Source organism: Dipodomys spectabilis, unplaced genomic scaffold (genome assembly GCF_019054845.1).
Source record: "Dipodomys spectabilis isolate Male_0828 unplaced genomic scaffold, ASM1905484v1 ptg000505l, whole genome shotgun sequence".
Taxonomy (NCBI): domain Eukaryota; kingdom Metazoa; phylum Chordata; class Mammalia; order Rodentia; family Heteromyidae; genus Dipodomys; species Dipodomys spectabilis.
Genome location: NW_024871182.1, coordinates 203,619 through 220,189, shown reverse-complemented (window position 1 = coordinate 220,189; position 16,571 = coordinate 203,619). Strand labels below are relative to the sequence as shown.

The window sequence follows — 16,571 nt, the reverse complement described above, 5'->3', positions numbered from 1 at the left end:
ATGACAAAATAAACAGTACTCAAGAAACAAAGGATCTCTACTTAATTTGTCATATCATTTCTAAATGACTCCATGTTCTTGACCATATATATATATATATATATATATATATATATGTATATATATATATATATACACACATATATATATATATATATATATATCGCATATATATGTGCACATCTGAAGGAAGCTAGGAGAAGGACAGAGAATTAGAGGGAAATGGGAAAATATACAAGAGAGGGGTCCATCAGCTACACCTGACATTGATGAAAATGGGCTAAGCAACTCAAGGGCAACAAGGGGAGGGAGGGAATGAGAAGGAAAGAGGGAGTAGTTTACACTAAACAAAAGGAAAGAAAGGGACATATAACCCAATTTGGGAGAAATAATTGTTTGTCAAAGCTTATAGAATTCACAAACTCTATAGACAATGACAATGATAATTTTGCAATGTGAATGTGTATATGATTTTAAGTAAATATTACTATTCCACAATAGTGTGAAATTTGTGAATTTTATGTAATCACTTAATCTCAATAAAACTATTTAAAAAGTTACTACCCTTTGGACTATATTTTAACAATTTATAATGTGGTATGATTTTTTCTGTATTTATATGTCTAGTCCAATTTCCGTAAGGAATTTTGATAGGTTAAAAGTAATTTCCTTTTTCTCAAAATTATATTAAATACTACTAAGGAAAATTGGAAAAGAATAGAATTTTAAATAAAAAAAAGATTTCTGTTTTAAAATTTGTTTGGATTTTGTTAGAGGGTTGAAAAGCCAATATAAGGAATTTATTTAGCATAGTGTTTTATATGAAAAACACGTAAAATTATTCATGAGTACTTTGGCATTTCTTTTCAAGAAAAGAAAATTGTAAATGGGATCCTTTTTTTTTTGTTTTTCTATTGTGGAAAGGATATCTTTTCTTAGCCATGAGAAAATGGTAGTATAATATTACTGGTGCAAGTATTGAAGCTATAAATGCAACAGATCTCTTGATTTCAAGATCCCTTTTTGTTTTGGTCAGACATGGGGCTTAAACTCAGGGTTTGGGCCTTCTCTGTGAGCTTCTTTGTTCAAGGGTAGTGCTCTACCATTTTGAGCCACATCTCTACTTCCAGTTTTCTGGTGGTTCATTGGAGATAGTGTCTCATAGATTTTCCTGTCTAGGCTGGCTTTGAACTGTGATCCTCAGATCTCAGCCTCCTGACCCTGGCGCATGGGCAGAGTCTCTTATAAATAAGAAATTTATTGTTATGGCAAATGTTTTGGAAATTCTTTACAACTTAAAGAAATGTTAATAAACAAGGGTTAAAATGATTAAAAAGGGGGCTGGGAAGGTGGCTCAGTGGTAAAGCGCTTGCCTTGCATGCCTGAGGCCCTGGGTTCGATTCCTCAGCACCACATAAGCAAAAAGAAAAAAGCCAGAAGTGGCGCTGTGGCTCCAGTGGTAGAGTGCTAGCCTTGAGCTGAGCTGAGGGACATCGCCCAGGCCCAGAGTTCAGGCCCCAAGACCGGACCCCCAAAAAAATGATTAAAAAGATGTAGTCCTTTTGAATTACATTTTAGGGGATTATAGTCTAATAGAAAAAAATAGGTTCTCAGAAAGCAGGAGAATGGGCAGAAGGGAAAACGGGCAGGTAATTACACCACCAGATCCTGGTGGTGTACCACACAATCCAGGAGCTTGGATGTGGCAGAACACGGGCAGAGGCATGGGTTCTCTTATAATTTTGCATTGCCATCTTTTCCTAGACATGTGGATAGGTTTGATTGAGACAGGCCACTAAGAGGACATGGAGGCCCAAGAGAGGGCATGTTAAGCAGAGGCAGAGGCAGTCCCAGGAACAGAGCTTTTGATGCATTTGTCCACAGAAGGAAAAGAGATTTGAAAGTGGGAATGACAAAATGTAAGTCACTTTATAAATGCTATTTTTACATAAGTTTCAGTAATATATGAGTCTGTTAATTATGTATGAATATTTAACCAAATACATATCATATGGTATTTCTCTGTAAAAGGCTGATCCTGGGACAACTTTTATGGTCCACTTTTTCTGATGTAGAAATTGACTAGAACATCACTTGTACGTTAAAGGAATACTCCTCATTTCACTAGAGCTATTAGTAATGAAGACAGCATGCGTGGATATGGAGCTCATACCTGGGGATTAGGTAAAGACACCAGGTAAGGATTGAATTTGTGTCCTCTGAGACCCTTGATGAAGTGGTAATCTACATACTTTTATTTGTTTATATTCAGAATTGTGATTGTTGAATTATGCTTTATACTTATATATTCCTAAGCAGAGACTGATTTGGAGCTTTGATTTACTGCTGTAATTTTTTTTTTTTTTGGTGTAAGTACCCAGGTGATAACTTTTCGTTGTTGTTGGTGGTGGTGGTGGTCATCGTTGTGGGGCTTGAAGTCTGGGCATGGGTGCTATCCCTCAGCTCTTTAGGTGAAGGCTAGCTCTCTAATACTTGAGCCACAGCACCACTTCCAGTTTTCAGTGGTTTACTGGAGATAAGAGTCTCATGGACTTTCCTGCCTGGGCTGGCTTTGAACCAATCCTTATATCTCAGCCTCCTGAGAAGCTAGGATTACAGGCCTGAACCACCAGTGCCCGGCTTCTAGGTAATAACTTTTTATAAATAGTTTGCTCTGTTGCATTAAGATTTGAAACTGCTTTTAAAGATCTTTTTTATTTTATATTAGTTAATGATTTGTGACAGAGGTCTGCCTACTTGCTGATGCCTTAACAAGTATATGGCCTAGCATATTTTTGCACGTCTCAATAAGCTTTCTAAATTCCCAAATATTATATACTTTCCTGAGACCTTTCAGAGTTCTTTTAGCTTTTTGGTATTGCATCTTATTTTATAGTCATTTGCAGATGTGGGTTGCAATTCCAAGAGAAGTTTCTCCTGTATCTTGCTCATTTCTCTATGATTTTATGATACTATAAATCTATCTCAATTCTGCTAATAAGAATAGGTATGTGTTTGGTTTTATAGGGGGTTGGCCTTCATGTTGTCTGCTGAGCAGGATATACTGTAGGGTAAGGCTTGATGTAGAGCAAGAAACTGTGTAAGATCATCTTTCCATAAATTACAAAACCTGATGCATCTCTACTTCCATTTTTCTTCTTTTAAAGAATCTGAGCTTTTTATGAAATCTTGTTTTTCTTTGTTGTTAGCATTATTCTGGAGACAGACAGTTCCAGGGTGACCTGGAGTTCTCTTTGTCCCAGGCTAGCCTCAAACTTGTGAGCCTGCTACTGCCATCTCGTGAATGCTAGCGTTCCACTATGTTCCACTATGCCAGGCAGAAATTCTATTCCTTGACTATCTGTTCTAAAAGACAACTATATAAAATAATAATGCCAAAAGTAAAATTAGGTTTACTAGCATTCTCTTCTATGGGACCTGAGTGGTTGCTTAATCTGGAATTCCATAGTTTGAATGATCTTTTGTTTTACTTCAATTATATGTATGTATGCATGTATATATACATATATACACATAATATCTATATGTTTGTATGTAGACTTGGCTGTGCCACTTGTGGGGCTTCTAAGAGTGGTGTTAGAAAGACGTGTCTTGTGGTGTTCATTTTGGGTTTGTTTGTGGCAGGAATTTAGGTGATGATAGTTTATAAATAAGTCTTAGAGTAAGATATTTTAGTGTGTGCAGGATCTGGGGCTTGAAATTAGGGCCTGGTTACTGACCCTGAGCTTTTGTGCTTAAGGCTAGCACTCTAGTTGAGCCATGTATGTCTTCACTTTTGGCTTTTTGGAGATAAGATTCTCACTGATTTTCCTCCCCAGCCTGGCTTTGAACCACAATCCTCAGATTGCAACCTCTTAAGAATCTAGGATTACAGGTATAAGCCACCAACATCAGGTAAGACTCACATTTTGTGGTTGTGGTTGTTGTTTAATTGTTTTTGTAGTTTTCAGAGCTGAGGTCTGAACTTAAATCCTTGCACTTGCCAGGCAAGTTCTCTTTCACTGAGCTAAGTCCCCAGACCCTCCTGTTATTTTTAATCAGCTGATGTGCAGTCGGTGCTTTCATGTGAACTTTGTATCCTTGAGGAAGGTAAAGTGATGTGCAGAGCATCCCTTGCTCATTCTGAAAACACTGGCAGCAGTGACTAGAAGGAAGGAGAGACTCACATGTCTGAGTAGTTCTGACAGTTTTGAGTTTCCTTCACAGGTCTGGCATGGAGTGTCATCAATATCATTTTAAAAACATAGTATTTTGATAAAAGCATAATACACAACCACACATGATTTTTCAGTAATACTGCCTTACAATTTATACTGTTGAGAGCAGGTAATTGTATGTTACCAGGTAACATTTTTGAAACTCCATCCACTGTTAGAGATTTGGGTTCAGTGTGAAGCCTGACTGCATTTGACAGGGGTCCTAAAAGCCTTGACATGTTCAACAGCATTTTTGGAGCATAATCACACAAATAGGCATGCTTTTCTCTAGGATAACAAGTCAAAGTATAGACACAGTCTCTAGGGCTGTTTCTTGTAATGAACTTAGCATTGTCAGTTTGCTTTCAGCAGAACATTATTTGTCAAAAATTGTTGTTCATCTTGAAATAAGCTTTGTAAATTTGATCACATGGTTCAATAAGCTGGGAGTGAAACATGAGTTTTATATTTATTCATAAAATAATTTAGGGCAACACAATGGGTACATCTGTGATTTTTCCTCTCTGTAAAATCAGTTCACTGCTCAGGTTTAACAAATGCTGATTTTTATAGTCTCAGGTGTTTGTATTTCCATTTTCCAACATCTTTTTAGTCATTAATTGCCAAACAGTTCCAACTGTAGGCTTTTATTGTGTGTGTGCCCGTCCTGGAGCTTGGGCTCTGGGCATGGGCTCTGTGCCCTGAGCTTTCGTGCTTAAGGTTAGTGCTCTAATGTTTGAAGGAAGCCACAGCTAAACTTCCAGGTTTTTTGGTAGTTAGAGATAAGAGTTTCATGGACTTTCCTTTTTGGGCTGGCTTCTAACCACAGCCCTCAATCTTAGCCTCCTTAGTAGTTAGGGTTGTAGTCACAAGCCATTGACAACTGTTTTTGTATTTTAATCTTGGTCTGTGTCATGGCAATAGAATACAGAAAACGTTGAAATAGCTTAGCATTCCCATTCATTAGACTTTGGGACTACTGGGTGCTTAAAAATGAAGGACCCACTGGGATCTGGCTGATGGGTAGATGTAAGCATTTATGAAGGGGCCTCAGCTAGCATATGTACTTCTATACATCAAATACATTTGATTTAAGATCTTTTTTAAAGCCAGGCACCACTGTCACATGCCTATAACCCTAGCTACTCAAGAGTCTGAGATCTGAAGATCACGGTTGCAAGCCAGCTCTGTTAGGAAAGTCTTTGAGATTCTTATCTCTAACCACCATAAAGCTGGAAGTGGAGCTGTGTCTAAAGTGTTAGAAACCCAGACTTGGACAAAATACCTCAGGGGCAGTAGCTAGGCCCTGAATTCAGGCCCTGGAACCTGCAAATAAAAAGGAAAAGGAAAGCATCTTGTTCATAAAGTGAAATTTTTTAATAAGAGCACAGATCTGTAGCCAACGGATATTTGACAAAGGAGCCAAAAGACCCACACTGGAGACAAAAACTCTCCAACCAATGGTGTTGGGAAAACGGGTCATCAACTTAGGATATTGAAAATGGGCCTTTTGTCACTTTCTAAAAGACAAAACCAAACAACAAAAACAAAAGCAAAAAAAACTTCAAGAGGTACAAAGAGCTCAAAATGAGAACTGAAGTTTTAAATCTGCTTCAGAAAAATATAGTAAAACTTCTGAAAATTAAAGACACAGGAAATTATTTTCTGAATAAGACTCCAGAGAATGGGAACATCATGGGCAAATGGGACACTATCAAATTAAGTGTTTTTTTTTTTCACAGCAAAAGAAGTGACCAGAATCAAGAGACAATCCTGTGAAAGAGAAAAATCTTTGCCAGCTATTCAACAAATAAAGGCTTGATATCTATACTATACAGAGGACAGAAATTAGACATCAAAAACCCACAGATAATGTAATTACATAGTTCTCAGAAGAAGAAAGAGATGGCTAATAAAGTCATCAGGAAATGTTCAACAGTCATAGCTTAATAAAGAACATGCACATTAAAGCTGCAATAAGATTCCATCTACTTCAGTTAGAATGAAAGCCACCAAGAAAGAGCTTGCAAGATGAATTAGAAAAGGAATCTTTTTACTCTCTTGGTTAGAATGTAAACTAGTGCAATCATTATGGATATCAGTCTAGAAATAGACCCTTCCAAAGACTCCACTATAACAATATGAGGCACATGTCAATAGAATAAATCAATACACCAGAAAGACGCCAGCATAACTCATGTTATTACAGCACTGTGCACAATAGCCAAATGATGGAATCTTACACCTGGAATCTTCTTGAATGGCTAAAGAAGAAGTAGTATTGATGTACCATGGAATGTTACACAGCCATGAAGGAAAATGAAATCATGTCGCTTTTAGAACAATGGATGTAATTAGAAGACATCATAATGAGCCAAGATAAAAAAACAAAAAACACAGAAGATATGTGTTTTTTTCTCCTACATTGAAGCTAGACCTAAAAAGCATACATATTCATAGACATGATTATACCTTTGTGTATATGGGCAGACATACAATTTGAGTCTACAGAACTGTTTAAGAGGAGAAGGGGAAGGGCAAAAGAGAGTGAATAATTTTGAGATACATTATAACTATATATGAAAATAACATGAAAGCTGTTGTTGGATAGCAAGTTGGAGTGAGAGAGAGGCTAGGGCAGAGTACTAGTAAGAGTGTTGACTAATTAAGGGGAAAGAGAATTAATAGGGTTAAAGTAGATTTTTGTCAAAATAAAACTAAAACCTGTGGAAATTGTTTTGAGAAGAGGGAGAAGCATAACATTGTGTGGAAATGTCACAACAAAATCTCCCCTTGTATAACTAATTTATGATTATTTTTAATGCCAGGGACTTGTTGCTTACATCTACAGTCCTAGCTATTAGGAGGCTGAGATCTGATAACTAAAGGTTGAAACCAGCTCAGGCAGATGACCCTGAGATAGATATTCTAATCTCTAGTTAAACATTAAAAAAAAAAAGCTGGAAGTGAAGGTGTACCTCCAGTGATAGAGTAGCAGCCTTGGGAGAAAAAGCTGAGAGAGGGGAGAGAGAGAGAGAGATACCCTGAGCTCAAGACTCAGACCCTGTACAACAAAAGAAAAAGCAAAACAAATGTGGAAGTTAATCAAAGCTCATGAGAAAAAGAAACTGTGAGATTAAAAAAATGGTTATTAATTTTTCTTTGCTGGTCATGAGGAATGAACCGTTGGACTAGGCGCTGTCCCTCAGCTTTTCAGCTCAATGCTAGTGCTCTACCACTTGAGCCACAACACCACTTCCAACTTTTTCTGCTTATATGGAGCTGAGGAATCGAACCCAGGCCCTCATGCATACAAGGCAAGCATGCTACCACTTAGTCACCTTCCCAGTCCCTGTTATTAATTATTAAAGAGATGTACAAAGGGATTACCTTTTCATAATCAGGTAATGAATATATTCCTTTAGGGGCAATTTCACCCCTGCCTTTGATCTCTCCGTTTCCCTCTCCCATCTCTACCTACAAATTTTATAGGAGTACAGTTCATTTTCCTGATAGCGTCTACTGAGTACCACTGCTGCATTTGTTCACCCTTGGTTCTTCTATTTCTTTGCTTCCTCTTACCCCCCAAAGACAGTTAAAGGAACATACAAAAAAAAAAAAAAAAACAAGAAACAAAGACCAAACGCAAAAAACAACACCATCTTCATCAACAATAGGAAAAATGTTAAAAAGTTGTTGCCATTTCCTGGCATTCATATTGATAAATATTATTTTATATGTTCACAGGCACAGACGCATTCATTGTACCTATGGGTCTCTTCCTTAAGAGTACCTTCTTTAATTGTAAGGGTTTTTAAAAACTGATTGCAGTTTCTACATGCTTAGAACACAAAATATTTAAGTTGAGATGTATTTTATTAATGCAGCTTAATTCATATGAACTTTAAAACCTTAAAAAGCCATCATTGAAATCTTTTTTTTCTGAACTAGGATGAAAAAAATGCTGGATTCTGTATGTGACTGTGATTTTTTTCCCAGCAGTGTTGGGAATTGAACTTAGTTTTTTTAGACCAAGCACTGTGTCCCTTGAGCCACACATCCAATTCTGCAATTGGATTTTAACAGTTTACTAAAACTAATATTTCTTTTTCTGGAGCTTCATAAAATGTAATGTTCAAATAGTATTAATGTCAAAATAGAAAGGAAAAGAATGAGGTCATGTGAATTAAAATTTAAATTTTCATTATGCTGTCATTTCCAGTCCATACAGGGTATATTAAAAGAAATAGGATATAAGTTAATTCAAAGTCTTGTTTTGCTGGATTAGTTATTACCAGCTTATTTTTAATCATATGTGATCCTTTTTGTAAAATTTATTTCTAACTTATTGCCATTTTCTTAGTTTGTTCAGACACTCTTTTTCTTTCATTTGGTAGTACTAGGTTTGAACTCAGAGCCCTTGCACTAGCCAAGCAGAGACTCCAACACTTGAGTCATGCCCCCAATGCTTTTTCATTATTTTTTAATAAAGTAGCTTTTTGCCCAGGTTAGCCTGACCATAGCCCTCCAAGTAAGAGCTTCCATGTCTGTGTAGTTCATGTGGTAGGTGTAAACATTGCACCAGCATTTTGTTGTCTTTTACCTCAGCCACACACTGTGGTGCCAGGCCCAACACAGTCTTATTTTTTAGGGAATATTTTTAATACTTGTAGTTTAAGAATATTTATGGTTGAGGCTGGGAATGTGGCTTAGTGGTAGAGTGCTCGCCTAGCAAGCATAAAGCCCTGTGTTGGATTCCTTAGTACCACATAACAGAAAAGGCCAGAAGTGGTGCTGTGTCTCAAGTGGTAGAATGCTAGCCTTGAGTAAAAGAAGCTCAGGAGCAGTGCCAGGCCCTGAGTTCAAGCCCCAGCACTGGCAAAAAAGAAAAAAGAGAAAATAATATTTATGGAGTGCTCTCTCTTTCCACCTCTCATGCTGATCATGGTGCTTGAACTCAAGACCTGGGCTCTTAAGACTAGTGCTCTATCACTTGAGCCAAACCACTTCCTTTGTGGTGATTAACTGGAGTCTCATAGACCTTCCAGCCTGGGATGACTTCAAACTGCAGTCCTCTGCTTCCTGAGTACTAGGATTACAGGTGTGAACACTGTGCACTCAGCTTATGGCTCCTTTAAGTAGTTAGAATTTTCTAAGTTAATAAGAGTTTTGATTCATTTATAGTCCATTCACCCTCTTCCTTCTCTTTCTTTCTCTCTTGTTTGTAGGATTTGAACTCAGGACCTAGGCTAATGCACTAAAGTAGTGTTTTACCACTTTGAGCAACAGCTCCATTTCTGGGTTTCCGGTGTTTAACTGGAGATAAGATTCTCACATACGCTCCTGCCCAGGCTGGCTTTGAACTGTGATTCTTGATCTCAGCCTCCTCAGTAGCTAGGATTATAGGCATAAGCCACTGGGTCCTGGCCTATAGCCCATTCTTAATTTTAGATTATTTATGGAAAAAAGGAAATTTCTATTTATAAAAGAACTTTTCACATTCTGGAAATTTACATGGATAAAGAATTCCTTTTGTTGTGGCAGCTCTATGAAGAGCAAACCCTTAAGAAATAAGAAACTAAATTTGAGCTCAGTGATTCCCACATTTAATCTCTAAAGACTTGGGAGGATCATGGTTTGCAGCTATCTAGGGGAAAAGACTGAATATCAACAAGCCAGGCATGGGGGTATACACCTGTAATCTCAGCTATGCAGGAAGCATAAGTAGGAAAATATTGCTTCAATGAAATGCTCTTAAGTTCAAACCCTAATACTGTTTTTTTTTTTTTGAAAAAGAAGAAATGGGTCATTAAAATTTGTTTTTGCGATCTTATGTTTGTAAAACTTTGGTGTAAATGCTTTCATATGACTAAAGAGTCTTTTGCTGTTCTTCAGGGGCGTGGAGTTAACAGCCCTGAAGGAAGACGCCTCAGTGGAGGAGGAGACCCTGGGTGCCCTGGATGAGGAGTCTCCAGCCAAGAACTGTGTTTCACGTATGTTCCTCATTGGGTTGTATTCTTTTCATACATCTTCTTAATGTATTAATGAAGAGCAATCTAGTTCAAGCTATTTAATGAGTAATTTTTTTTAACTTAGTCATCTTATTTGGGTTCTGAAACTTGAATCCCCATTTTTTTTCCTGGCTTACAGTAGAAGTCATTGTGTCTTGCATTATGACCATAGTAATTCTCTGCTTCCTTTTATAATATAGTTTTTTTATCTTTAGGTAGTTGTACAAAGCGGTTTAGGAATACAATGTGTCTTGATCAATGTTACCCTTTCAGCATTCTCCCCCAATCCTCCAAGTCACCTCTTCCCTTACTTACCTTAATTGTAGGCTATCTATTGAATGTTTTGCAATTTTACAAAGCAGTTTATGTGTACTCTGCATCTTGACTTTTGTCACCAAGTCAATGTCTTCACACACCCCCTTTTGACACACCCTGTCCCTTAATATGTCTCAGTTCTCTGGTATGGATTCTTGCCTGCATTCTCTACCCTTCCCCCCTCATCTACCCTTCTCCCCTTTCTTCCTCCCTTCCCCTCTTGCTAGCACACATTTCTTGGTTCTTGTTTTGCTGGGCTTTGACTTAAAGTCTACAGAATTGCTAATGAGTGATTTAATTTTTTTTTTAGGTACTGAGGTTTGAACTGGAGTCTTGAGCTCTTGCTCAGATTGCTGACAGCTAGTGTTGTACCACATGGTTTCTGCTGGTTATTTTGGAGATGGAATCTAGCAGAATTTTTGCCTGGGCTGGCTTCAAAATGCAATCCTCTGGATCACAGTCTTCTGAAGAGCTAACATGCAGCATGAACCAAACCTAAGTGTTAAGTGTCCTGGGAGCTAGATACAGGATTTTTGTGAGCTTTATCCTAAGTAGGGGGGGGGGGGAGAAGTTAAAAATCCATACATTATTTTGCAGAATCAAAGTGGTATTACAATATGAGAATGACAAAAAATCTCTGCATGGTTTAGATCTCACGTGCTGCCCTTGACCTGGCACTTTTTGCCTTTTCTGGCTGTGGTTCAGCCACCTGCCCGGTGGATAAGTTGTCTTCAAGGTATCTTGGTCCTGAAGTGGGACTTGGATTACACAGTGGCAGTTGTAACCAGGCCAAGGACAGGGCAAAATCCACTTCCAGGGTATGGCTCCTTAGTTCCCCATGCAAGTAGGATTACCAGTGGAATTTCTCTGAATTTGACTCCAGAAAACAATCATTGAACCAAAAGGAAAGGCTACCAAATACTTTTCCCCTTCCTCCAATCCCTCCTTCCTTGGTAAAATACAGAATAATTTTGCAGGTTTTGGCACACACACAAATCACCCACCCACCCTTGGTAAACTAGGTTGCAAGTGACTAAATCATGTAAATGCATAATGCCACACTCTTTATTCTGGTCAACATCTTCAGGTTGTTTGATGCTTTAATTTTTTTTTAATTTCTTTTTGTCAGTTGTGGGGCTTGAACTCTGTGCCTGAGTGTTAACATGTTCCTGAGCTCCTCAGATAAAGGGGAGCCCTCTACCACTTGAGCCACAGCAATACTTCCACTTTTCTGGTGGTTAATTGGAGATAAGAGTCTCACAGACTTTCATGCCAGGGTTTGCTTTGGACCGTGAATGTTTAAATTATATTTCTATATATTTCTGCTAATTTCAGGAGACTTGGGTCTCCTTCCTCTTTTATTTTCCAGTATCTTTTCTTGGTTTGGAACAAATGTCATGGACTGTCCATCCATTCAAAACTAAACTTATTTCATTAATTTATTAGAAAAGGAATACAGCCTGTCTGCATCTCAGGGCAGCTTTGCATATAATGTTACTCTGATAATTCACATCAGTGAATTTTCAGTCATTTTGATAGTTTTTTGTAAACCACTCACTAAAGAGGTCCCATAAAGCAAGAATAAATAATAATGTTCTGATTTCTAACAAGGTTACAAAAACTAGTAATTCAACAAAACACATTCTATTCTTCCCAGATTCCATGGTGAAGAAGCCCTTAACACTGACCCCCTCCTTTCAAACTTGTAGCTTTATTCAGTATTACTGTTCTAGCTTTCATTTCGGGACTAGCATCAGTAATCTCCTTGTAGTATTTGACAGTGAAATTCCATTTGTTGATAGCTCAATTTATATTGACAATGGAAGACTCATATGTCATTGAATAGCATTAATTACATGCAATTATTCTATAAATTAATATAACTACCACGTATGTGTATCTTCATATAATTTTTAAAATGCAAAACAGTTACATATCTATGTCATAAAATAATTCAGATCACTAGTAAAAGAGACTAGGCTAAACCTAATACATCATCCCCAATATTCCTTATAAAGTGTTCTGTTCTCATTAACTTTTACCTGAGGCCTTCCTAGCAACCAATGTTACGTTGATGACCCTACACTTTAGTCACCTCTGTATAATCTCTTTTCTTTCAACCTCCAGTTAGTCGCTCATACACCTGAGGAATAACTTGTCCCAATGTACCTGCAAGAGGACAGGAGTACCCACGTCGACAGATTGTGCCCACTCTGCACTTGTTTTCTTAGGGAATGGAGTATCAGTATCAGCACTGTCAGAGATCAAGTGGCTATAACCATGGTACTATGAATTATGGGTAGTAGAACAGAGTAGCAGAGACTAGGATACCCAAGGAAAGAACGATTGTGACTGTAATTGTTGAGTTGCCATGGCCAGGTGTAGGAAGCATGCCTGGAGTTCACTCTTTCTGCTACTCCGAGCCCAGGGCAGCCAGGGAGGTTCCAGATCTGGACCAGGACCAAGCTTTGTGGACAAGACTGGGTGGGGCATCTGGGGTCCTGTGTGGTGGCCAACTCATGCGGGCTGGGAACTTCCTTAGCATGGCCTAGGCTTCTCCACGGAAAGGCACATTCACACCTGTGCCTCTTCTGTCTTCAGGATTCCTGCTGTTCTCCTGCCTCCTGCCATGTCCAACTACATGTGTCAACTTCTCCACACCACTGGAAGGCCATCCCAGAGATGCTCACAGGGCTTCCCATGCCCGGTTCACCATGCATGCAGGGTTCTGGGGTGCCATCTTCCAGGCAAAGCATACCCGCATTTCAGCTTGGCCACTCCTGTCTAGGGGACCACGAACTGCATTCTTACACAGGAAGCTAGGGGTACACAAAGTCATCCTGCAGTCTAAGGCATCCTTTCTCTCCTCCTGCTCAGTTGTGGGGCGGCTGTGGAGCCAACCAAAACATCACATTTGATTATCTAAAAGAAGAGGAAAAAAGCTTCATTGTCCCAGATATAACTGCCCCTGGGATTCTCTGTACAAACGAGGTGTGTGTGTGTGTGTGTGTGTATGTGTGTATGTGGGTGTGGGTGTCTGTGTGTGTGTGTGTGTGTGTGTGTGTGTGTGTGTGTGTGGTGTGAGAGAATCAGACACAACTGAGGTTTGGGGTAAAACACTTCTTTCCTTCAGCATTGAGTTTTGGTGTCTAGTTGTTGTCCCCCCCACCCCGATTCTGAGTCAATGTTCTAAACTTGTCTTTCTATATACTTTTTTTTGTGAACATACTGTAGAGAGGGGTTACAATTACATGGGCAAGATAATGAGTACATTTCTTATCAAGCATTGTAGCCTCCTCCTTTGTTTACCCTTCACATCCCTTCCCAGCCTCCTCACACCCCCTCCCATGTTGGGAGCCAACAGTAAAGCTCCAAGGTCATCTCGACCCTTGTGCTCACTTGAAGGCACGTACAAGGAACTGGCTTTCATGAAAAACACCAGGTGCCCGGGTCTGCTTTGCTATGTCTGTAGAGTTTGTTTTACTTTCTACCAGGTGACCTTGTCTTGTTTCAATCTGCACCTTGTTTTTATTAAAATTTTCCTTGTTTCTCTGCACTATGGTGACCTTAGGTTACATCTTGACTTCTAATAGTATATAATAAGGAGAGTTAAAAATAAACGGTGCTGTAGTCTTGAGCTGCAGACCTCCCGACCCCATCCTTTGGCTTATGTCTTTATTTTTCTGTCCTCGCCCCCTAATTCAGGATTCCCTTTTGTTGCCGGGTGGTTCTGGCAAGTGGCGCCTGAACAGGGACCCTGAAAACCTGGGATCAAGGCAGAGGACCCCGCTAAGTTAAGAGGATGCATCCAGAAAAAGAGTGGGTGATAGTATAGTTGGGAGTAAGAAATTATGGGGCAAGGTAACAGTCGCAAGTTATATGCGCAGGCTCTTAAGGGCATGCTCCAAGCTCGAGGAGTTAAAGTTGGACAGAGTCAATTAGAGAGTTTCTTTCGCTTTATCGAGGAAGTATGCCCCTGGTTCCTTGAGGAAGGAACCATTAGTTTAGAAGCTTGGCAAAAAATAGGAAAAATGATTCAGGAACATTATGATGCAAGTGGCCCTGAAACAACCCCAGTGGATGCTTTTACTCTTTGGCATTTAGTTCAAGAATTTCTGGACCCCAGACATGAACAAATAAAATTTAATCAGTTGATTGGGGAAGTTGAACAGGGTAACAAGTCTTGCCTGCTCCAGGAGAGCATACTGCTGCCCAAGAGAAATCAAATAAATTGATAAAAGTTGAATCTATTGGGTCAGAAAATGAGGAAAAGTCAGATTGCTCTGATGCTGAGGAAAAGTCAGATGACTCAGATGCTGAGGAAAAAATATATGATGACCCTACTGAGGATAAAACAGTCCATTTTGAGAAAATGTTGAATTCAGTTATAAAAAATTGTCAGATTGAAGCAAAGCAGCAACCCCCTTTAAGGGTGAATGTTTGTGAGCCCACTTTAACAGTTCCCAAGGACTCAGATTTCTTTCTGCCACCCCCTCCGCCTGTTATTCCCCAGGTGCAGTCTACTGGGTCAGTGGAGCCTAGTCGGCCCAGGCCTTTGAAGTTATCTAGTCCTCCTAATGATGAATTCCCTCTTGGGACAGGGGCTATTTGCCCTCCCAGGCGTAGTGCCTTGCAGCTCTCATTAGCACAGGCTGCTCAAAGAGTGGAGGATATTTCTGGTTTTCATTTATTTCCTGTAATGGAGGACCAAAAGCAACAAAGAACTCACCAACCTATTCAATTTAAACAAATAAGAGACTTGAAAAATGCTTGTTCTCAATATGGACCTACAGCTCCATTTACGCAGGTAATTTTGGAAACATTGTCCACTGATGCTTTATGCCCTAATGATTGGAAACAATTAGCTAGAGCTTCTCTTAGTGGAGGAGATTACTTGTTGTGGAAGTCTGAATTTGTGGAACAGTGTCAGGCCACAGCAGAGGTTAATAGGGCTAATAATATACCTACTACTTTTGCAGAGCTTGCTGGGGAAGGTGCTTATAATGACATCCATACCCAGTTAAATTACCCTGTGGGCACATATGCTCAGATTAATGCCACTGCTAAGCGTGCCTGGAAGAAACTTCCTAACTCTAATAAGACTGAGGATCTTTCTAAAATTATACAGGGACCAGATGAACCTTATCAAGATTTTGTCTCTCAGTTACTGGGGGCAACAGGCCGTCTCATCCAAGATGGGGATGCTGGTATGGTTTTTGTACAACAATTGGCATATGAAAATGCTAATGCAGCTTGGAAGCAGCCATTAGACCATTTGGAAAAAAGGAGGAATAACTGATTATATTCGGCTCTGTGCCAACATTGGCCCATCCTATATGCAGGGCCTCACACTGGCTGCTGCACTTCAGGGACAAACCATAACTGAATTCCTCCCCACTCCTCAGGGAGGCAAAAATGGAGGAAGACTTCTCCGAGGTGCTGGACCTCCTGGCAGTTGTTTTTCTTGCGGCCAAATGGGCCATCTAATAACTCAATGTCCTAATCAGAAAAAGGGAATTAAACTAAGGAGATGCCCCCGATGTAATAAAGGAAGGCATTGGGCCAGAGATTGTAAATCTACTTTTGATAGTGCTGGCCATCCGATTCCAGAAAACTGGCAGAGGGGCCAGCCCCTGGCCCCTCAACAAAAAAACGGGGCAGCCCTGTCCTTTTCACGGCTTCAGGCCTACCCGCTGGCAACCAACAACAACAACAACAAACGGTTTCCAATCTCCTCAGAGCAACCCCAGGAAGTGCAAGATTGGACCTCTATTCTTCCACCTACACAGTATTGACTCCTGAAATGGGAGTTCAAGCTCTGCCTTCGGGCATATTTGGCCCCCTTCCAAAAGGATCTGTTGGCCTATTATTAGGCCGCAGTAGCTCGGCATTGAGAGGCCTACATATTACCCCAGGAGTGATAGATCAATACTTTACTGGAGAAATAAAAATTATGGCCTCAGCACCTTCTGCAGTTATATCTATTTCTGCTGGGCAAAGAATCACTCAGCTGGTCCTTGTTCCTTTA

The 16,571-nt window shown here is 39.5% G+C and overlaps 1 protein-coding gene across 1 annotated transcript; it reads left to right on the top strand.

Moving 5' to 3' along the window:
- Positions 1–14,394: 14,394 nt before the first annotated feature.
- Positions 14,395–15,842, top strand: LOC122099188 (endogenous retrovirus group K member 10 Gag polyprotein-like). Its single transcript, XM_042669803.1, has 2 exons — positions 14,395–14,716; positions 14,803–15,842. Exons 1-2 carry the CDS (start codon positions 14,395–14,397, stop codon positions 15,840–15,842), a joined length of 1,362 nt encoding a protein of 453 aa, XP_042525737.1.
- The last annotated feature ends 729 nt before the right edge of the window (positions 15,843–16,571 follow it).

What these genes read in the sequence shown, in the direction of transcription:
- LOC122099188 (XM_042669803.1), top strand. Translation starts at nt 14,395, where the DNA reads ATGGGGCAAGGTAACAGTCGCAAGTTATATGCGCAGGCTCTTAAGGGC. An exon ending in GATTGGGGAAGTTGAACAGG is followed by an intron (nt 14,717 to 14,802) that starts GTAACAAGTCTT and finishes CTATTGGGTCAG; the next exon opens with AAAATGAGGAAAAGTCAGAT.